Raw genomic sequence first — 22,492 nt, forward strand, 5'->3', positions numbered from 1 at the left:
CCTCCTATATTTTATTCAAGTTGGCACCCCTGCTATAGGGCGCTATAGAAGTCAAATAAATGCATAAATAAAACAAAACGATCTTGGTCGCCTTCTTTTGCACTTGTTCCAGCTTGTCAATATCCTTCTTAATATTAGCATTTAAAAAAAAATATGTACCCTTCATGGCTTTCTCAAAAACAAGTCAAGCTAGAGAAATCTCTCTTTTTTCTTTTTCTTTTTTGGGATGGAGTTACAGATTGTTTCTCAGGGGACTGCTGTGGTAATAGTGCATCTTAATTTCAGTAAGGTTTTTGACAAATTCCCCCTTGATATTTATGTGAGGAAGCTGGTAAAATGAGGCTGAACTAGGTAACTGTTAGGTGGATTTGACTGACCGATCCCAAAGAGGACTCCTTCATGGTTCCTCATCATCCTGGGGAAAAGTGACAAGAGGGGTGCTGCAGGGTTCTGTCCTGGGCCCGTTGTTGTTCAACGTCTTGATAAATGTCTTGGATGAAGGAACTGATGGGATGCTCATCACATTTGCAGACGACACCAAACGGGTGGCCAATGTGGCAGAAGGCAGAATCAGCGGGGAGCGGAGGCCAATGTGGCAGAAGGCAGAATCAGATCAAGGGCAGGAGGAATAGTACCACTTTCTTTTGCCTTGGTCAGACCCCAGCTAGAATAAATACTGTGTTCAATTCTGGGCACCACAATTTAAGTATCTTAAATTTTGTTTGCCAGGGAAAATCAAGAAGGTGAGGGAACACAATCCATATTCCTTTTATAACACGTGGCAAATGTTTGCTGAATATATCAATTGTTAAAACTGTTGCAGGAATCCACCCAGCACTCATGGGAAAATGTATCATGGTCTTTTAGAACAGGCACCCCCAAACTCTGTGCTCCAGATGTTTTGGGACTACAGCTCCCATCATCCCAAGCTAACAGGACCAGTGGTCTGGGATGCTGGTAATTGTAGTCCCAAAACATCTGGAGGGCCGAGTTTGGGGATGCCTGTTTTAGAATAATGAAATGAAACTTTAACACATGACATGCTGAAAGTCTGAAATTCCATCAGGACAAGTTCCTTTTTGTTTACTGTTGTAACTATTGCTTTCTGAATATTTATCTTCTGTACCATGAAGATAAAGAAAAATAATGTTTTTTAAAAAGGAGATGGGGAAATCATGTGTACTATTCCATCAATCTGCTTGCATGTGTTGAGTTTTATTTGGAGACTGTAACTCCCAGTAATTTCATTATCTGTATGTATGTGTTTCTGTGTGTTCAGCACACGTGATTGCAGGTGAGACTGAATAAAACACTTCATCGGAAAAATTAGAAGCATCTAATGTTCCCTGGACTTTTAATAATAAATAATAATAATTTTATTATTTATACCCCGCCCTCCCCAGCCAAGGCCGGGCTCAGAGCGGCTTAGAAGCGATAATAAAAACAAGATGAATGATTACAACTTAAGAACAAAATTAAAATACAACATTGAAATATTGAAACGTTAAAATATTAAAATGTAGCCTCATCGCAGGAGGAGAAGGAAAGGAAAAAAGAAAGAGAGGCAGGGAATCAAATTGGCTCCAAGCCAAAGGCCAGGCGGAACAACTCTGTCTTACAGGCCCTGCGGAAAGAAATCAGATCCTGCAGGGCCCTGGTCTCATGAGGCAGAGCGTTCCACCAGGCTGGAGCCATCACTGAAAAGGCCCTGGCTCTGGTTGGAGCCAATCTAACTTCCTTAGGGCCCGGGACCTCTAGGGTGTTGCTATTTATGGACCTTGAGGCTCTCCGTGGGGCATACCAGGAGAGGCGGTCCCGTAGGTACGAGGGTCCTAGGCCGTGAAGGGCTTTAAAGGTCAAAAGCAGCACCTTAAATCTGACCCTGTACTCCACCGGAAGGCAGTGCAGCTGGAAAAGCACTGGGTGAATCTGCTCCCATGGCAGGGACCCTTTGAGGAGCCTCGCTTTCTGCACCCGCTGGAGTTTCTGGGACAGCTTCAAGGGCAGCCCCGCGTAGAGCCAATTACAGTAGTCAAGCCTGGAGGTGACCGTCGCATGGATCACTTTTAGGGCAATGCATGGTGCTTTTGTTTGACACATAAAAATCTGGCTGCTCCCAAAGACTTGTCTGTCTGTCTCTGCACCACAACACTGCTTTGGAACGGCTTCTTTCTGATTGGTGGTTAAAATGACTATTGGCTGGTGCTGGTGCTTGATTATGATGAACGGTACTTAACGAAAAAAGCTTGGTTTACAAAAAATTCCCTAAAGCCACGTTTCTAGGGCTAGGCGAGCCGTTGTCCTGGTCCCACTCATCTTATGGTGGACTACAAAGCTCTTAACAGCTTCTGATCAGATTGCCTTCCCCCATGTATTCCCGACTCAACTGCTTTGAGAAAACTGGCACAGTTACTGGTTCCACGTAGAACACCTGTACTTGTGAGAAAGCAAATTTTTAGTGTGGCGACACAGGTAGACTTTGGAACTCCCTGCCTGCAGTTCTATTTTATTCCTTTTTAATTTTTGGGTGCCTGCAAAAATAAATAAATGTTTGTTTAGGCAAGCCCATCCAGATATTTAAAATGTGGACATGCATTTTAATCTCATTCTCAGCAAACGGTTCATTTGTAATTGTTTCTAAATATTTTAAATAGTTGTGTGTAACTTCTTTTACTGATGAAAAAATTCTGTATGTGTGTGTGTGGGGTGTGTGTGTGTGTGTGACACCGGGTACCACCTGACCTTGCTGTGCCTCTGGAGCTGGAGCTGCAGAATTGGTCCTTTTCCCTGCAAGCTGCTCCTCCACTTTCAGGCCGAGGGAGGGAGATGCTCAGAGTCCAGCCAAGAGCCTCACCCCCAAAAGGATATCTGGGCATTGGAGTAGCCAGGGGGGCAGCTGGCCCCCAAAATCCATAAAAAATGATAGAAATCTGAGAGAGGGCTGAGCTGGAGGGACTCGGTTTTGCAAGGGTTAAAGGGAACTGAGCTGCCTTCCTAGAGAGGCCAGGAAGCAAGGGGGGCCAGGTCCTCCAGATCCAAGGCCCCTCCCCCCCAGTCCTTTCCTGCAAGGAAGGGGGGGTGTTGCTTTGTGTCTCTGCTGCAAGGGCTGCCTCGCTCTCCCCTCCTGGGATCTGGTGAGTCTCCTCTCTCTCTGGGATCTGGTGGGGGTCCCAGGGCTGCAGCAGGGGAGGGGGCCGGGGGGGGCTGATCTGCTCCTGCAGGGGGGGACCCCAAGTCAGGGAGGAGGAGGGGGTCCTGCCAGGGAGGGGCCAGGTCTGCCACGCTCTCCTTCCTGCAGATCAGAGGATCCCTGACTCCCCCAAAATCTCCCTTCTTTAAACAAAGGGGTCCCTGGGACTTTAACTCTGTGTGACGTCACTCAGCCTCATTGCACAACAGAGGAAACATCTGCAAATGGTTTTCCAAAGCTGGACGAGGAGGTGGACTAGCCCCCCCCCCAAAAAAAAAGGTGTCAGAGAAAGGCTAGGAATAAAGAGAGGGATCCCAGCCCAGAGTCTGGCTGCTGCATTGGGGACCAGTTTCCCAGTGTCTCCCAGGGCATCTCCCCACAGAGGCCACTGCAGCAATCCCCTCGCACCCAGAGCAGGGCATCCCAGGACCACATCCTCTCTCTCCCAAAGGGATTGTTGCTGGCAAAGCAGCCGGGATTGGGCGCTGCTACTCACTGAACCTCCAGGGACCTGGGCATCTATGTCTCTCTCTGTGTTAACCTATCTAATAGAATACTAATACGAAATTACCCACCTAAATTTCAAGGGAGGTGTCTTTGGCCCCGCCCACTTGGCCCTCAGGTAGTTGGCCAGACACATACCTGGCCCTCAGAGCAAAGAAAAAGGGACCCCACCCCAGGAGTCTGCCTGGAGAACAGCAGAGAGTCCAAGTGCAAGAAAAGGAGACAGAAGCAGGGGAGTGGGGTGGGGGGAGAACAACTCCTGAGGACCCCCGGGAGAGGACCCCCACCAGAGCCAAGCATCCATTTTCCACAAGATACAGATGACTCCCTTGTCAGTCAGTTCTGACTTCATGCAGTGACTGGAAGGCAGGAGCAACCAGGCTGATTCTTCTCCCAGAAATCCCTTCCGCTGCCTCCACATTTTGCATTGCAATCTTCCTTCTAGGAGGGCTAGAGGCTGCTTCCTCCTATTCCTCCTCCTCCTCTTTCTTCTTCTTCTTCTTCTTTTTCTTCTTCCTCCTCCTCCTCCTCCTCTTTCTTCTCCTTTTTAAAAAGGCCCTTTCCACCTGGCCTAGGGGGTGAGGCAAAGACTCATCCTGCCCTACTGTGTTAAATATGTATTCTGTAGTTGACCTCCTTTGTAAGGTTTTATTTTGACATCTTTATAAGAATATTTGTTTTCTGCTATGTTGCTTCGACTATAGACTATATATTTGACTTTCTTCCAATGGTTTTATTTCTATTTTATTGATATTGTGGGATGTGAAACTGCAGTCAAGTAGAAGATTCCTACAGTGGAGGACACATTAGGGGATGTTTTCTCCCATTCAGGAGAAGACTTCCTGTTTCCTCCTGAGCTGGGACAGACTTCCACTCCATGTGACTTGAAGAGGGTGCAGTCTGTTGTACTAGCATGGAGGAGCACACGGCCTCCATGTTCTGATCAGTGTGTCTTCTCCATTTTCTATGTGGCTGTGTGTTTGAAGAAGTGACTCTTTAGTGGCAGTCATTTGGGACTAACTTCTTTATGGAATAGTTCTAATTGTTATGTAACCTAAGCCTGCCTTCAGGGATATGTCTGTGAACGTGAATGAATCTGTGAGTAAACTACTTTTATATTAACGTGAATCAGATTATTGTGCTTATTCGTTTAAGAGGGATTGGAAGGGATTTTACCAGGAAGGAATTTTTAATAGTAAGACTCAGATGAGTCAGCAACAAGCTGATTGCTGTGTAATCTAAAAAAGGGGGATGTATGGAACTAGAATATGGAACTTGCGAGTGCATGTTAGGAAGCATATCATTCAATAATATATCCTCTTCTAACTCCCCAATTATCCCCACAGATTTAATATGCTGTAAGCCACTTTGAGATTTCTCTTTAAAATATAAAGTGTTATAGAAATTTACATAAATAAAATAGCTCATGGTTTGGGCTGTGGTGCAGTCCAGCCCTGGTTCCCTCCAAGACTCATCCATGCTTGCTCAGGGAACCTTTTTCTTCTCCTGATATTAGACAACTTTTGTAACTGAACAATGTATTTGCTTTGTAGGATTTCTAGCGCCTCTCCTTAAGACAGACAGAACTTGGCAGAAGACCAAAGGGTTCCTTCCGATCTCTCAGAGGCTTCCTGAGAGCACAGATGGGTGAGCGAGACTCAGCTGGCCCTGGAACAGAAAGAGGCCATGCCATCCAAACTGGGAGCAGTGGGGGGTTCTGGGAAAACTCTGTGCAGAAGATCCTGGGTGAGGAGGACACCCTCCGCTCAGAGGGGCAGAGCCAGCAGGTGAGGCAGTTCTGCTGCCAGGAGGCCAAAGGACCCCGAGAGGTTTGCAGCCGACTCTACCACCTTTGCCATCGGTGGCTGAAGCCAGAAAGGCACACGAAAGCTGAGATGCTGGATCTTGTGATCTTGGAGCAGTTCCTGGCTGTCCTTCCGCCAGAGATGGAGAGCTGGGTGAGGGAATGCGGAGCGGAGACCAGTTCCCAGGCGGTGGCCCTGGCCGAAGGTTTCCTCCTGAGTCAGGCAGAGGAGAGAAAGCAGGTGAGAGAGACTTTCCTCTAGATACTCCCAAGGGGCTCCAAGCAGGACAGAGAACATCCCATAATGGTCTGCTGATGGCCCATCCTTTTTCTGAGAAGGCGTCCATGGAATGAGTTCTGACATCCTTAAAGCTGTTGGCCCTGACATTTATTTTTTATTTTTTTAATATATATTTTTATTAGTTTTCCAATATAAAACTATACGAAACAAAACATCCAATTTATCACCAACATCTTTTTTTTTACTTCCATCAAAATGTCTGAAAATTCTCCGTCTTGATCACTTCTTGCACATTTCTTAATTTAATATTGCACTACAATAATATCTTAATTTACCTTATTTTTTAAACAATATTTCTACCATACATTCTCACAGAGCTTCCTGAAAGCTTACAAATGTTATCTGGTCATCACATATAGTTTTCATATAATCTGTAAATTTAATCCAGTCTTCAGTGAATCTCTGGTCTCGTCGGTTCCGGATCCTTCCTGTTATTCCTAATAGAAATGCTTCTGGTTTCTTAACAACTGTATATTTCAACATCTTTTGTAACTCATTATATATCCTTTCCCAAAAGCATTTCACTTTTTTACACTCCCACCACATATCGTAAAATGTTCCTTCTTTTTCTTTACGCTTCCAACATTTATTACTTACTTTATACATTTTTGCTGATTTTACTGGTGTTACATACCATCTATATATCATTTTCATCACATTTTCCTTTATTATAGTACACACAGTAAATTTCAGTCCTTCATTCCACAATTTAACCCAGTCTTTAAATTGTATATTATATCCAAAATCTTTGGCCCAATGGATCATAACCGATGTAACCTCCTCGTCCTTTGTATACCATTCCAATAATAATTTATACATTTTAGACAATTTTTTTGCATCATTATTCAATACTTCCAATTGATATTTTGATTCCTTGTCGGTAAAACCTCTTTCTAATACATCTTTTTTAAACATTTCATTAATGTTTTCGTCGCCTCCAAAGGAGGTTACCTGGCGGTCGGGGGAATGGCAAAACGGCTGTGCCGGGATCCTGCCCCCTGGATCTCCTTCCAGGGGTGTTTTGGGGGGCTGTGGCGCCCTTCCAGCACCCCCTTTTTCCTCCCAAGAGCTGGATTCCATCTCCAGAGAGAAATCCCGCTTGTCTTCGCTCCCGCGATCAGCCGGAATTCTCTCTGACATTCATTTTTAAATCCTTCTCCCCATTCTCTCTTTTGAATCCTTGTTTCTTTTTCAGGGAAAGGATCTCTTTGCAGAAATGGACCAGATTTCTTCTGAGGCAGGGAGGCCTCCGTTGAACACCAGAGAGAGGCCACTGGGTAAGGAGGAAGGTGGTGTTTCTCTGTTTGGTCTCATTCTGTTGGTTTTCCAACTCATCAGAGGAGGGAAGATATATTTTTTCACACATAACATCTCTAATGCACCCAAATATCCAAATGCACTCAGCAGGTGAGACTTTCTCAAAGGCCCCTGTGTAGTTTGAGATGCACTGATTTACCTGCGAGACAAGAAGGCACTCTGGGCCTCCCCCTTACCTTTTTTCTCCTGCAGATGACACAGTGATACTGGCTAGACCTCTTCAACCATCTCTGAATGGGGACAGAATGGAAGCAGCGGCTGTGGAACCAGATCAGGTCAGGGGAAGCTGCCTTGTGGGGACAGAGGCCAAGGGGTGGAACAATGTCCTAGCTCAAGGAGTGTGGTGAAAAACAGTGTTGTCTCAGAGTAGGACATTTCCCTTCTTCTTTTAGGGTCCAGTGTGCTTTGAAGATGTTGCTGTTTGTTTCACGGATGAGGAGTGGGATTTACTGGATCATGACCAGAGAGCTCTGCATAAGGACGTCATGGAGGAGAATTGTGGGATCATGGCCTCTCTTGGTAAGGCTCCTAGTGGAATCATAATATCAGTTTTTAAATTCTAAACTCCATATGTGACGAACCTCATATATTTTCACAGACCTCAACAGCGCCCCCTACAACACTGGATATTACAGTATCCGCCCCCCCCCAAAAAACCCTTGAATAGTAAATTACTGTTTTTTTGTGAATGTTCTTCCTCCCGTTGCAGCTTATTAAACAAGCAGCAGCCTGGTCTGAACTCCCCAGGCCCTTTTGACAGTAAACTTCAGAGTTGTTAGGGAAGTTGAAGTAGCTTCTGTCAGGTTTTCAGTTTTTGTTTTTCCTCCCGTCAGTCTTTGGTTGTCCAAAGAGAAGACTGACATTGGAAATGGAGGGATGCCATGATGGAGCCAATCAAAATCGATTCAAGAGAAGAGCCAGGCTTATCGAATCACAGGTTCCCCTATGGATGTTGGTTGATCCCCGTTAATTAATGCACCCAACCCTTCAGAAAACCATCCATCTAGCCCACTTGTGTTATTCCTCTATTACCAGAGTTAACAAGTATTCTTCCTTAATTTCTCCCTGAGGTGCTAATGCATTTCTCTTCATTGTAGATAGAGATGGACTGGAAATTAACAACATGGGTGACCACGACAAAATCCCCACAATGGAGAAGCTGAATAAATATATTGAATGTGGGAAAAGTTCCTTTTCCACTTCCCATCAAAAAAATCCCATTGGGAAGAAACCCTATCAGTGCATGGAATGTGGAAAGAGATTCAGTCAAAAGGTCAATCTCACTTCCCATCAAAGAATTCATACAGGGGGAAAACCCTATCAGGGTGTGGAATGTGGAAAGAGCTTCACTCACAGCGACAATCTCACTTCCCATCAAAGAATTCATACAGGGGAGAAACCCTATCAGTGCGTGGAATGTGGAAAGAGCTTTATGAATAGCTCAAAACTCACTTCCCATCAAAGAATTCATACAGGGGAGAAGCCCTATCAGTGTGGGGAATGTGGAAAGAGCTTCACTCACAGCCACAATCTCACTTCCCATCAAAGAATTCATACAGGGGAGAAACCCTATCAGTGTGTGGAATGTGGAAAGAGCTTCACTGAAAGCTCCTCTCTCACTTCCCATCAAAGAATTCATACAGGGGAGAAACCCTATCAGTGTGTGGAATGTGGAAAGAGCTTCAGTTGGAGCTCCGGTCTCACTTCCCATCAAAGAATTCATACAGGGGAGAAACCCTATCAGTGTGTGGAATGTGGAAAGAGCTTCAGGAATAGCTCAAAACTCACTTCCCATCACAGAATTCATACAGGGGAGAAACCCTATCAGTGTGTGGAATGTGGAAAGAGCTTCACTGATAGCTCCACTCTCACTTACCATCAGAGAATTCATACAGGGGAGAAACCCTATCAGTGTGTGGAATGTGGAAAGAGCTTCAGTAGGAGCTCCTCTCTCAGTTTCCATCAAATAATTCATACAGGGGAGAAACCCTATCATTGTGTGGATTGTGGAAAGAGCTTCAGTCACAGCAGCAGTCTCACTCGTCATCAGAGAATTCATACAGGGGAGAAACCCTATCAGTGCCTGGAATGTGAAAAGACCTTCAGTCAGACCGCCAGTCTCACTTTCCATCAAAGAATTCATACAGGGGAGAAACCCTATCAGTTTGTGGAATGTGGAGAGCTTCAGGAGGAGCTCCTCTCTCAGTTCCCATCAAAGAATTTGTCCCATTAAACTTTCATTAGTTTAATGCTAAGTAAATGTCCAGTGCGCTTCCATCGTCACAAGTCCCATTACAGCAGAGCATTTCGCACAGCGGTTTAAGAAGGTCAGGAGAGGCAGTATCTTTTCAAAGAGAAATCTTGGAGCAAGCGGTTTGGAACTCAAAGAAAAGGTTTATTTACAAAAGAAAAAAAAACCTGGCGACAAACCACACATATCAGCAAACACGCCCAAAGGGGACAAACACAGGGTGACTGACTATTTATACAAACTCACATTCCTGGAAGCTTAATGACTTCCAGCTGCTCAGTGATTAGAGCGTCTTGCTACCTCTTAACCCTTTGATAGCAACACCCCCTCTCGCTCGTAACACTGAGCTGTACCAACCTTAATTCAAATTTAAACCTGAACAGAAACATTTATGAGATTGCGTGTGTTTTGTGTGTGCCTTGAATTGACCTGATTTAGCTAGTTTAATACAAGGTTGATTGTCTTCCCACACTCTGATAGGTAGGGAACATTCTCCAAACAATTCTTGTACCAGTTGCTTATAAAATTCCAGTTCTCTACATACATCTGATAATGCATTGAACTCAGATTCAGTTGAACTTAAAGCTATAAGTGATTGCTTTCTTGATCTCCAACCAATTAGTGCATTTCCAAATTTTATCGCCATTCCTGACACTGATTTTCTATCTGGTCCAGCATCTGCCCAACTGCTGTCGGCCCAACATTCAAGTTGTGTGCTGATAGTTTTAAGCGAAACCTTTTGGTAGTTTGGAGATACCTTAAAGCTCTTTTTACTCCTTGCCAAGCATGCATTGATGGTTTTTCAGCTTGTCTACACAGCATGTTGACAGCATATGTTATATCGGGCCGAGTCCACTGTGCAATGTGGAGTAGACTGCCTATCGCTGACTGGTAAACCCTGGGATTACAGAACTCTGCCTGTTGCTCGGTTTGAGCATCCTTTATGTAACTTAACTCCATTGGGGTTACCAGCACAGTTGTCCATTTTAAACCTTTCCAGCAACTGCTGGATCTTAGCTTCTTGGCTGAGCCAATAGTTCCCATTTTCATCTTGCTGAATTTTAACTCCTAGATAAACAGATACATTGCCTAGTGATTTTATCTGAAACCTTTCTCCAAGCTTTGTGGCAAATTGTTGTGCAAGTTTATCATCCTTTCCACTGTATAATAAATCGTCAACAAATATCAAGACTGCTTCTTGTTCACATCCCGAGCCTTTTAGATAAAGACACGCATCTGCTGTGCTCTTTCTGAACCCCATGCTCTCTAGAGCATCGTTTAAGCAGGAATTCCAATTACGGGCGGACTGTTTCAACCCATAAATGGATTTGTGTAGGCGCCAGACCTGGTTTGGCTTGTCTCCTTCAAAACCTGGTGGTGGTGTCATATAGACTTCCTCCTGTAAGTCTGCATTTAAATAAGCCACATTGACATCAAAATGAAACAGCTTATTTCCCTTCTTAGCTGAAGAGGCTAAAAGCATTCTTAGTGACTCCGATCTTGAAGTAGGGGCATAGATTTGAGAATAGTGAACACCTTTGCGCTGCAAAAACCCTTTTGCAACTAGTCGGGCTTTATATTGCAACTCTTCAGTAGTTGTGGGCTTTAAACGATATACCCATCGACAACCTACAGCTTGTTGCCCTTTCGGAAGCTCTGTACTTGTAAACACACTGAGAGACTTCATTGAAGCCATCTCCTTTTCCATTGCTTCCTGCCACTTTATGGCTTCTGAGCTTGGAAGCTGTTGTACTTCCATATAGCTATCTGGCTCACACTGTGCCATATTTACGTATACACTTGTCACCTTAAACCGCTCTGGCGGCTTGCCCTTTGTGGCACATTTTGACCTGCGCAATTGCTCCTCTTGTGCCCCCTCTGACCGTTGGTTGTCAGAATCTGTCTCAGACTTTATATCTGGACGCGCCCCTAGGGATAAAGACCTCCGTTTAGATACCTCCCTTGGGCTTGGTGTTGCAGGTGACCTGCTTCGCTTTTGCTGTCTGCTAGGCCTACTGACTGGCGTTGTTGGAACACTCCTAGATTCTGGTTTTTCTACCCTAGGAAAAGAACCTTGTGCCTGGTCAGAATCTGCATCTGAACCATGTGCACCATCCCCTTCTGGCTCACTACTCCCTGGACTTTCATTCTCAGCATAAATGCCTAAATCATCTCTCAAAATGTCAGGGTTAGCATGTAAGTGAGTCCATCCGGACTGCTCACAAAATTCAGCGCTCCTACTGAGGACCACTCCTGTAGTATCCCCATTTGGGTTCACGAATCTCCAAGATTTGGCGTGTGGTTCGTACCCATAAAAGATGAGTTTCCTAGCCCTTGGACTTCCCTTTTTCCTTAACGCTTTTGGGATAAGTACATAGGCTTGACATCCAAACACCCGAAAGTACTTAATTTTGGGCTTCTTCCCATATAAAGCAAAATATGGGGTAGTATCAATTACCGAATTATATACTCGGTTCAGAATATGAGTAGCCGCCTGCCAGGCTTCCGCCCAGTAACTTTGAGGGAGTTTAGCATCAAACAACATAGAGTTTGCCAACTCTTGCAGAACCCTGTTTTTATGTTCGGCCACGCCTCCTTCTTGGGGGGAATAAGGTGTAGACAGACGATGCTTAATTCCCTTTTTCTTAAAGAAATTCTGCAACACAGACCCGGTAAATTCCGACCCTCTGTCTGTATGAAAAGCAAGTACTTTAGTACTGAATTCAAGTTCTACTGCATGAACCCAATTTTTAACTGTTTCTGCAGTATCTGCTTTTGTTTTGAGAGGACAAAACCATGTAACCTTTGTTTTGTCATCCGAGAGACACAGTGCATACCTCGAACCTCCCATGCTAGCAACAGGCATTGGGCCACATAGGTCCATATGCACAAGTTGGAATACTTTGTCAGATTTCCTATCTGAACTGGGATAGCTGCATCTATGAACCTTCGCCCTTTTGCATGCAGTACAATCCAAATACTTAATACATTTGTTCATTTTGCACCCTTCTGATAATTCAGGTTGCCTTTTAACATACTGAAAATTAATATGTCCCAGATGGCGGTGCCATAAATGAACACAAGAATTATGGGTAGGAGAGTTCACATAACCAGCATGAACCTGTTCAACTTCATCTGGACTTGTCTCAAAATAGTATAACCCATCTCTGCATTCCACCTGCAAAAGAGATACGTTATTCTTTGAAATAGTGCAAACCCCATTTTCAAACACAGTTTTAAACCCAACTCTATCAAGTTCTGACACAGACAAAATACACCCCTTCAGTCCCTTTAGCACGTAGGCATCAATTTCTGTTTGCAAACAATTCAGGAACACTGTGCCTACAGTCTCTAAGGAACGTTTAGTTGAATCTGCCATTGTCACAACTTTAAGGGTTTGCAAATGCCTGCAATTCTGCAAACGGACACTAGATGGCGCCACCAGGTGGTGAGATGCACCACTGTCGATCAACCAGCGTAGATTGCTGCCTTGGCCACGCCCTTGCATCAACGCCATTGCTGAAGCCATGTGCTGTGTGCTGTGGGAGTAGCCACGGCCTCCTCCTCTTCTTCGGCGTCCCCTGGAACTCCTTGTCTGGTAACTAGGGGTAACGGCCTTGGTGCTGTCTTGACCAGGTTCACGTGTGCAATTCCTGATTAGATGGGAAGGGGAACCACAGCGAAAACAGTGTCTAGCTGCAAAAGCATTTACTGTGTGCTCAAACTCAGCATCAACACTCTTAGGCACAGCATAACTCCCCTTTGAAGACAAACCTCTTTCTCTTTGCCTTTTATCCTGTCCATCTGCAAGCCGAGATGAAATGTATTCAAGGGTTAATTCAGTTGAAGGCATAGCTTCCAAAGTTAGAGCTAGAGTCTCATAGCTTTTATCAAGAGAAGACAACAATATGTATGACTGCTGCTCCATAGAGAAAGGAATGCCCAGCTGTCTTAGTTGATTAAAGGCAGACACCATTTTGGCAATATGTTCTTTCACACACGCTCCCGGTTGGAGACGTAAATCAAACAAACATCTTGTAGCATGGATCTTGGCCCCCGCAGTGTTTCTGGAATTTAGCCGCTGCAGAACCGTCCAGACCTCATGCGTGTTCTTTAACTCAGAAACATAAGGCATTTGCTCTGGTCCCACTGCCAAAACTAGTAGACCTTGGGCTTTCCTGTCGCGTTTCTGTGAAGCTGCTGCTGCTGCTTTGTCTTCTGCAGACGCGTCTGCAGCTGCCTGTAAAGGCGGTGCTTCAGTACAACTCCACAACTCTTTTGCTTGCAACCAAACCCTTACTCTAGCCTTCCAATCTTGCCAATTTTTCCCATTGAGTCACGTAAACAGGACAGTAAAACTTTCCTGGGACTCTGCCATCCTCCCTGGGGCTTAGGAATGATACTCACACTCCTGTAGACCGTCTCCCAGCTGCTGAGGAGGCTCCTTGAGGAATAAGACGTTGTCAAGGTTGCCTCCAGGTCCCAGCTCACAGAGGACCAACGCCCAGTTGATGTAATGTACAAAAGTCTTTATTGAAGCTTAGTTTCCATTTCAAACCCCAGAGCGTGCAACCCTACGTCTTGACTTCAGATCGGCGAAGTCCCCTCTGAATCACTACCCCTTCCGCACCAGTTTAAGATCCTAGCCCGGCTCCACCTCCTGCGCTGTTCCTTCCTACGCTGGGTCCTTCTGCCCCCTGGGGTTTCCTCCTTCCTGGACTCTTCTGACGCTGACCCTCCTGAGTCTTGCCCTTCCTTCCGGCGGGCTTTAGGACCTGGCTCCCTATCCGGGCTACCTGCTGTGCCGTTCGCCTGTACATTTGAACTTGGCGCGCGCGCCCAGCCGGTAACCTTCCTCCTGACCGTTTCCCCGCTCTCCGATGTGGGCGTGGTCAACCCTGACTCATCTCCTCTCGCTGGTGGCGAAAACACTCCTCCCCCCTACTGTGCTCTGGTGGGGAAGTTGGTCCTGATTTCCAACTGCTGCTCAGGGAGTCCCCACTGGCCCCTTCTTTCTGGGGTTTCCCCTTTGGCTCCCCCCTCGCCCTGGCCATGGGCGCTCCATTCTGTGAGTCTTCCGATTCGCTGGTGAGGCTTGTGGAATCTCTCTGGCCACTGTCACTGCCTACGCCTCCCTCGGATTCCTCCTCCTCGCTCTCCATTTACTCCCTCCCCTGCGTCTCTGCTCCTGAACCCCTGACAGACGTCTTCCAGCGAGTACAAACTGCGCAGTGCCTGTTTAAAACTTTTCTAGGCACGTTGCAGGACTCAAGCTGCTTTGAAGGCTTTCGTTGTCGGCAACCGCTTCTGTCTTCGCTCCAGTCCTTTCATAAATCACTCTGAACTGCACTCCTTATCTCCTTCTTGACATACAAACACCCATAACCTGTCCCATTAAACTTTAATTAGTTTAATGTAAATGCCCAGTGCGCTTCCATCGTCACAAGTCCCATTACAGCAGAGCATTTTGCGCAGCAGTTTAAGAAGGGCAGGAGAGGCAGTATCTTTTCAAAGAGGAGTCTTGGAGCATGCGGATTGTAACTCAGAGATAAGGTTTACAGTGGTGCCTCGCAAGACGAAATTAATTCGTTCCGCAAGTCTCTTCGTCTTGCGAGTTTTTCGTCTTGCGACGCACGGTTTTCCATAGGAATGCATTGAAAATCAATTAATGCGTTCCTATGGAAACCGCCTTCCCCCGACCTCTTCTGGCGGGCGGCATTTTAAAATCGCCCGGGACAGCGGAGGACTACTCCGCTGTCCGGGGCGATTTAAAAGCCCCTGGGAAGGCAGGCAGGGGGGACAAAGACTTTTGCCCCCCCCCCGCCTGCCTTCAGAAAAGGTCCAGGAGAGGCGCGGACCTCTCTGCAAGGAGCGCGCTCCTTGCGGAGAGTTGCAAGCGCGCCCAGGCTTTCCCGCCCCGCCGCCGGGCTTCGGGACATCGTTCCGATGCCGGGCGGCGGGGGGAGGCTTTCTCGCCCCGTCGCCCGGCATCGGGACGATGCCCCGAAGCCGGGCGGCGGGGGGAGGCTTTCTCGCCCCGTCGCCCGGCATCGGGACATGGTTCCGATGCCAGGCGGCGGGGGGAGGCTTTCTCGCCCCGTCGCCCGGCATCGGGACATGGTTCCGATGCCAGGCGGCGGGGGGAGGCTTTCTCGCCCCGTCGCCCGGCATCGGGACGATGCCCCGAAGCCGGGCGGCGGGGGGAGGCTTTCCCGCCCCGTCGCCCGGCATCGGGACGATGCCCCGAAGCCGGGCGGCGGGGGGGAGGCTTTCTCGCCCCGTCGCCCGGCATCGGGACGATGCCCCGAAGCCGGGCGGCGGGGGGAGGCTTTCCCGCCCCGTCGCCCGGCATCGGGACGATGCCCCGAAGCCGGGCGGCGGGGGGGAGGCTTTCCCGCCCCGTCGCCCGGCATCGGGACGATGCCCCGAAGCCGGGCGGCGGGGGGAGGCTTTCCCGCCCCGCCGCCCGGCATCGGGACATGGTTCCGATGCCAGGCGGCGGGGGGAGGCTTTCTCGCCCCGCCGCCCGGCATCGGGACATGGTTCCGATGCCAGGCGGCGGGGGGAGGCTTTCTCGCCCCGTCGCCCGGCATCGGGACATGGTTCCGATGCCAGGTGGCGGGGGGAGGCTTTCTCGCCCCGTCGCCCGGCATCGGGACGATGCCCCGAAGCCGGGCGGCGGGGGGAGGCTTTCCCGCCCCGTCGCCCGGCATCGGGACGATGCCCCGAAGCCGGGCGGCGGGGGGGAGGCTTTCCCGCCCCGTCGCCCGGCATCGGGACGATGCCCCGAAGCCGGGCGGCGGGGGGAGGCTTTCTCGCCCCGTCGCCCGGCATCGGGACGATGCCCCGATGCCGGGCGGCGGGGGGAGGCTTCAAAAGCCGTCCGGGGGCTTTTAAATCGCCCCGGACAGTCCCGGGGCGATTTAAAAGCCCCCGGTTAGGCAGGCAGGGGGGGCCTCTTCCCAAGGCGGGCGGGGGGGGGGGCAAAAGTCTTTGCCCCCCCTGCCTGCCTTCAAAAGCCGTCCGGGATAGCGGGAAGCGCTTCCCTGCTATCCCGGACCGCTTTTAAAATGCTGGCGGTGGGGAGCAAAGCCTTTCGCCCCCGCCGGCCTTCCTGGACCTCTTCTGAAGTCCGGAGGGGGGAAAAAGGCTTTGCTCCCCACCGCCAGCATTTAAAAAAAGGTCCCCGAGATTTCCCTATGGGCTTTCGTCTTGCGATGCAAGCCCATAGGGAAAATCGTCTAGCGAAGCGTCGCAAAACCCGGCGAGGCATTCGTCTTGCGGGACACCACTGTATTTACAAAAACAAAAAAAAACCCTGGCGACGAACCACACATATCAGCAAACATGCCCAAAAGGGGAGAAGGGAAGAACAAACACACAGGATACTATTTATACAAACGCACATTCCTGGAAGCTTAGTGACTTCCAGCTGCTCAGTGATTAGAGCGTCTTGCTACCTCTTAACCCTTTGATAGCAACAGAATTCATACAAAGTTCCCCAAACCCGTCATTATACAGCTTTCAGCGCCAGGGAAAAACTCATCTCTTTAACCAATCCTTTGGCTGATTGACATCTAATGCCCTATTTAAATGTGGTGGGGAGTTGGGGGTTACAGGTTTTGGGGGCGGTGTTTTGTGTTTTCATTGTGTGATTTTATGTTGTAACCGTCCTGTGACCTGTGAGTGTAGGGAATGGGAGCCAGCTCTTAGAGTCTGATGGGTCTTTGCCCCCCAAAAAGATATTTGAGGGGGCCACACACACCCCCAGTTCATAGGAACAGCCATTCAAATCGCATGCTTGCACCGCATCCTCTGACTGTTTAACCCCTCCTATATTTTATTCAAGTTGGCACCCCTGCTATAGGGCGCTATAGAAATGAAATAAATATAATAACACCATCTTGATCGCCTTCATCTGCACATGTTCCAGCTTGACAATATCCTTCTTATTATCATCATTTTAAAAAAATTATGTGCCTATCATCTGAGGATTTCATAGTGCTTCACAACATAAACAGACAGGTTGAAAGCAGGGCTTTCTCAAAAACAAGTTAAGCTCGATACAGGTTTTGTGTTTTGTGTTTTCATATTGTGATTTTATGTTGAAACCATTCTGAGAACTGTGGGTGTAGGTGTCTAGTCATGTGGGATTGCTAAGAGGAATTATGAAAAATGAAGCAAGCTACTGTGTCAATGGTGAAAGCATCACTTTGACTGGGTTTGGGTCATTGACTTGATTTCTGATGGATCCCACAAGCTTCTGCATCTCTGCCCCATTTTCTCTATGTCTGTCAGTCACGTGTAAAGCATTCTAACACAGACCAGTTGCTTACCAGGCCTCCTGGGTACATAAAAATAGGGAGGTAGCTTTGATGTAGCTTCTGTTAATCTTTAGGTAGATCTTAGGGCCAGGAACAGAGTTCACATGGATGTGGTAAAATGCCTGTCTTTCCTTTTACTGCTGGGTTTATTACCACCGGGGTTTGTTAATTCCTCCTTGGTTCCTGTTTATTTAGCCTAAACATGTATGCATGCTCAAATAGGAAATAGTTCTTTGTAGTTAAGAGGCTTCCTCTGATCTGACTTTGTCCCCACGTGAGGATTTTTTGAAATGCTCGGAGGAAATCTGATTGGTTCTTACAAACGCTGTGTTAAAGTTCTTTTGTTAATAAAAACGACCTGGGCCAGGAAGTGGAACGCGCACTTTCTCCCAGGGTCTTGCTGGTCAAGCCTCGTGTCTATTGTATTTGCCTTCAGAATGCAACAGCAGGAAACAGGAGCCAACTTTTAGAGGATGAGGGGTCTTTGCCCCTTCATAAAATATTTGAGTGGGGCACCCCCCCCCCAGTAGATAGGCATTGCCATTCAAATGGCATGCATGCCCCACATCATGTATTGATTATGCGAGGAGGGGCTTACTAAACCCCTTCTATATTTTATTCAAGTTGGTACCCCAGGTATAGGGCGCTATAGAAATTAAATAAATGCATAAATAAAGCAAGACCTTCTTGATCGCCTTCATTTGCATATTTTTCGCCTTGTCAATATCCTTATTATTATCATCATTTAAAAAAATTATGTGCCCTTTATCTGATTTCTCGGTGTTTCAGAACATAAACATACAAGTTGAAAACATGGCTTTCTCAAAAACTCGTCAAGCCAGAGAAACCTCTCTTTTTCTTTTTTCTTTTTGGATGGAGTTAGAAAGTTTGTTGATCAGCGGACTGCTGTGGAAATAGTCGCCCGTGATATTTATGTGAAGCTGGTAAAATGTTGGCTGAACAAGGTAACTGTTAGGTGGATTTGACTGACCAAACCCAAAGAGGACTCCTTCATGGTTCCTCCTCATCCTGGGGAAAAGTGACAAGAGGGGTGCTCCAGGGTTCAGTCCTGGGCTCATTGTTGTAAATGTTATAAATTACTTGGATGAAGGAACTGAGGGGATGCTCATCCCATTTGCAGACGACATCAAACGGGGAGCGGAGGCCAATGTGGCAGAAGGCAGAATCAGATCAAGGGCAGGAATAGTACCACTTTCTTCTGCCTTGGTCAGGCCCCAGCTAGAATATTGTGTTCAATTCTGGGCACCACAATTTAAGTATCTTAAATTTTGTTTGCCCGGGGAAATCAAGAAGGTGAGGGAACACAATCCATATTCCTTTTATAACACGTGGCAAATGTTTATTAAATATATAAATTGTTAAAACTGTTGCAGGAATCCACCCAACACTCACGGGAAAATGTATCGTGGTCTTTTAGAACAGGCATCCCCAAACTCGGTCCCCCAGATGTTTTGGGACTACAGCTCCCATCATCCCTAGCTAACGGGACCCATGGTCTGGGATGATGGGAATTGTAGTCCCAAAACATCTGGAGGGCCGAGTTTGGGGAAGCCTGTTTTAGAATAATGAAACGAAATTTTAACACATGACGTGCTGAAAGTCTGAAATTCCATCAGGACAAGTTACTTTTTGTTTACTGTTGTAACTATTGCTTTCTGAATATTTATCTTCTGTACCATGAAGACAAAGAAAAATAATGTTTTTTAAAAAGGAGATGGGGAAATCATGTGTACTATTCCATCAATCTGCTTGCATGTGTTGAGTTTTATTTGGAGACTGTAACTCCCAGTAATTTCATTATCTGTATGTGTTTCTGTGTGTTCAGCACACATGATTGCAGGTGAGACTGAATAAAACACTTCATCGGAAAAATTAGAAGCATCTAATGTTCCCTGGACTTTTAATAATAAATAATAATAATTTTATTATTTATACCCCGCCCTCGCCAACCAAGGCCGGGCTCAGAGCGGCTTTCAAGCAATAATAAAAACAAGATGAATGATTGCAACTTAAAAACAAAATTAAAATACAACATTGAAATATTGAAACATTAAAATATTAAAATGTAGCCTCATCACAGGAGGAGAAGGAAAGGAAAAAAGAAAGAGAGGGAGGGAGGGAATCAAATTGGCTCCAAGCCAAAGGCCAGGCGGAACAACTCTGTCTTACAGGCCCTGCGGAAAGAAATCAGATCCTGCAGGGCCCTGGTCTCATGAGGCAGAGCGTTCCACCAGGCGGGAGCCAGAGTTGAAAAGGCCCTGGCTCTGGTTGAAGCCAATCTAAGTACCTTAGGGCCTGGGACCACAAGGGTGTTGCTATTTATGGACCTTGAGGCTCTCCGTGGGGCATACCGGGAGAGGCGGTCCCGTAGGTACGAGGGTCCTAGGCCGTGAAGGGCTTTAAAGGTCAAAAGCAGCACCTTAAATCTGACCCTGTACTCCACCGGGAGCCAGTGCAGCTGGAAAAGCACTGGGTGAATATGCTCCCATGGCAGAGACCCCGTGAGGAGCCTCGCTGCAGCATTCTGCACCCGCTGGAGTTTCTGGGACAGCTTCAAGGGCAGCCCCGCGTAGAGCCAATTACAGTAGTCAAGCCTGGAGGTGACCGTCACATGGATCACTTTTAGGGCAATGCATGGTGCTTTTGTTTGACACATAAAAATCTGGCTGCTCCCAAAGACTTGTCTGTCTGTCTCTGCACCACAACACTGCTTTGGAACGGCTTCTTTCTGATTGGTGGTTAAAATGACTATTGGCTGGTCCTGGTGCTTGAGGATGATGAACGGTACTTAACGAAAAAAGCTTGGTTTACAAAAAATTCCCTAAAGCCACGTTTCTCGGGCTAGGCGAGCCGTTGTCCTGGTCCCACTCATATGGACTACAAAGCTCTTAACAGCTTCTGATCAGATTGCCTTCCCCCATGTATTCCCAACTCAACTGCTTTGAGAAAACTGGCACAGTTACTGGTTCCACGTAGAACACCTGTACTTGTGAGAAAGCAAAGTTTTAGTGTGGCGACACAGGTAGACTTTGGAACTCCCTGCCTGCATTACTTTTTCCCGCTATTCTTTTTGGTGCCTGCAAAAATAAATAAATGTTTGTTTAGGCAAGCCCATCCAGATATTTAAAATGGGGACATGTATTTTAATCTGATTCTCAGCAAACGGTTCATTTGTAATTATTTCTAAATATTTTAAATAGATGTGTGTAACTTCTTTTACTGATGAAAAGAATTCTGTATGTGTATGTGTGTGTGTGTGGGGTGTGTGTGTGTGACACCGGGTACCACCTGGCCTTGCTATGTCTCGGGAGCTGGAGCGGCAGAATTGGTCCTTTTCCCTGCAAGCTCTTCCTCTGGTTTCTGGCCAAGGGAGGGAGATGCTCAGAGTCCAGCCAGAGCCTCACCCCACAAAGGGATATCTGGGCATTGGCGGAGCCGGGGGGGCAGATCTCCCCCTAAATCCATTAAAAATAGTAAGAATCTGAGCTTCTGCCAAGCGAGAGAGGGACTCGGCTTGGCAAGGGTTAAAGGGAAGTGAGCTGCCTTCCTAGAGAGGACAGGAAGCAAGGGGAGGCAGGTCCTCCAGAGCCAAGGCCCCTCCCTCCCAGGCCTTTCCTGCTTGGGTGTCTCTCCTGGGATCTGGTGAGTCTCCTCTCTCTCTGGGATCTGGTGGGGGGTCCCAGGGCTGCAGCAGGGGAGGGGGCCTGGGGGGGCCTGATCTGCTCCTGCAGGGGGGGACCCCAAGTCAGGGAGGAGGAGAGGGTCCAGCCAGGGAGGGGCCAGGTCTGCCACGCTCTCCTTCCTGCAGATCAGAGCATCCCAAACTCATTTGACCCTCCGCCCCCCCTTTCTGAAAAGATCTCCCTTCTTTACCCGCTGCTTTTACCCGTCGACCCGCTGCTGTTCCCGTACCCAAGCCTGCAGTGGCTCAGCCTCCTGGGTGGCCAGGAATGCAGCCGGTGGTAGGATCGTGGTGGGTACTGCTTGCTGTACCGTGTCTGCGTTGTCTTCAGGTTTCCGGGACAGGGCATCTGCCCTGGAGGGAGATCCCTGGGATTTTAACTCTGTGTGACATCGCTCAGCCTCATTGCACAACAGAGGAAACATCTGCAAATGGTTTTCCAAAGCTGGATGAGGAGGTGGACTAGCCCCCACCTCAAAAAAAAAAAAAAAAACCATGGGGAGGAAGGAAGGAACGGTGGGAGAGAAAGGCCAGGAATAAAGAGAGGGATCCCAGCCCAGAGTCTGGCTGCTGCATTGGGGACCAGTTTCCCAGTGTCTCCCAGGGCAGCTCCCCACGGAGGCCACTGCAGCCATCCCCTCGCACCCAGAGCATGGCATCCCAGTGAGGCAAGGAAGAAGGGCTACCCCTATGCTATCCATATAATCAGTTATCAGAAATCAGTATATTCATATATGCTTACACATAATCAAGGCTTACAGTATTTTATAATCCATTTTGAATCAAAGGGTAGCTGTGCCTTAGCTAAACTGCAAACTGCTTGAAACAGCAAAGTTAGGAGCCGACCTTTCCCCTACAAACATCCGTGTACCCTGGACAAGGGGGAAGACGTGAATCAGAGATACTGGTACAAAATCCCCTCAGATACAGGCTAAATTAATCCACAGAACAGGAAGAGCAAAACCGCAAAATCTCCAAACTCCCTGTCCTGTCATAACTAGGGGAGAGGTGAAACAGAGCGTCACTGCAGGCATCGGAAAGCAGAACTAGAACTCCGTGCTTGACCAGGAGCTGGTAGCATGGCAAGAAGCTTGCTAA

General features: G+C 47.5%; 3 protein-coding genes across 4 annotated transcripts in view; 2 read left to right on the forward strand and 1 right to left on the reverse strand.

Moving 5' to 3' along the window:
* The window catches only part of LOC309368792 (uncharacterized protein), a gene marked incomplete at its 3' end in the record, with an annotated part of 476,991 nt that overhangs the window by 119,580 nt on the left and 334,919 nt on the right, over positions 1-22,492 (reverse strand). The gene's annotated exons all lie outside the window — the stretch shown is intronic.
* The window catches only part of LOC309369113 (uncharacterized protein), a 72,840-nt gene continuing 53,395 nt past the window's right edge, over positions 3,048-22,492 (forward strand). Inside the window, exon 1 of the mRNA XM_081909800.1 lies at positions 3,048-3,134. The gene's annotated coding sequence lies outside the window, so the exon portion shown is untranslated. The remainder of the gene's footprint in view (positions 3,135-22,492) is intronic.
* LOC309369140 (uncharacterized protein) overlaps positions 3,083-22,492 on the forward strand; it is a 30,774-nt gene continuing 11,364 nt past the window's right edge. The window contains exons 1-6 of one of the 2 annotated variants that reach the window (XM_081909857.1): positions 3,083-3,161; positions 5,248-5,739; positions 6,995-7,076; positions 7,309-7,391; positions 7,509-7,635; positions 8,214-9,279. In XM_081909857.1, the coding sequence (XP_081765983.1) occupies positions 5,338-5,739; positions 6,995-7,076; positions 7,309-7,391; positions 7,509-7,635; positions 8,214-9,279 (1,760 nt within the window). In that variant the 5' untranslated portion in view covers positions 3,083-3,161; positions 5,248-5,337. The remainder of the gene's footprint in view (positions 3,162-5,247; positions 5,740-6,994; positions 7,077-7,308; positions 7,392-7,508; positions 7,636-8,213; positions 9,280-22,492) is intronic. The other variant, XM_081909858.1, reaches the window with a different exon arrangement.

The sequence above is a fragment of the Podarcis melisellensis genome, assembly GCF_964234715.1.
Source record: "Podarcis melisellensis genome assembly, chromosome: 4".
NCBI classification, from domain to species: Eukaryota; Metazoa; Chordata; class Lepidosauria; order Squamata; family Lacertidae; genus Podarcis; species Podarcis melisellensis.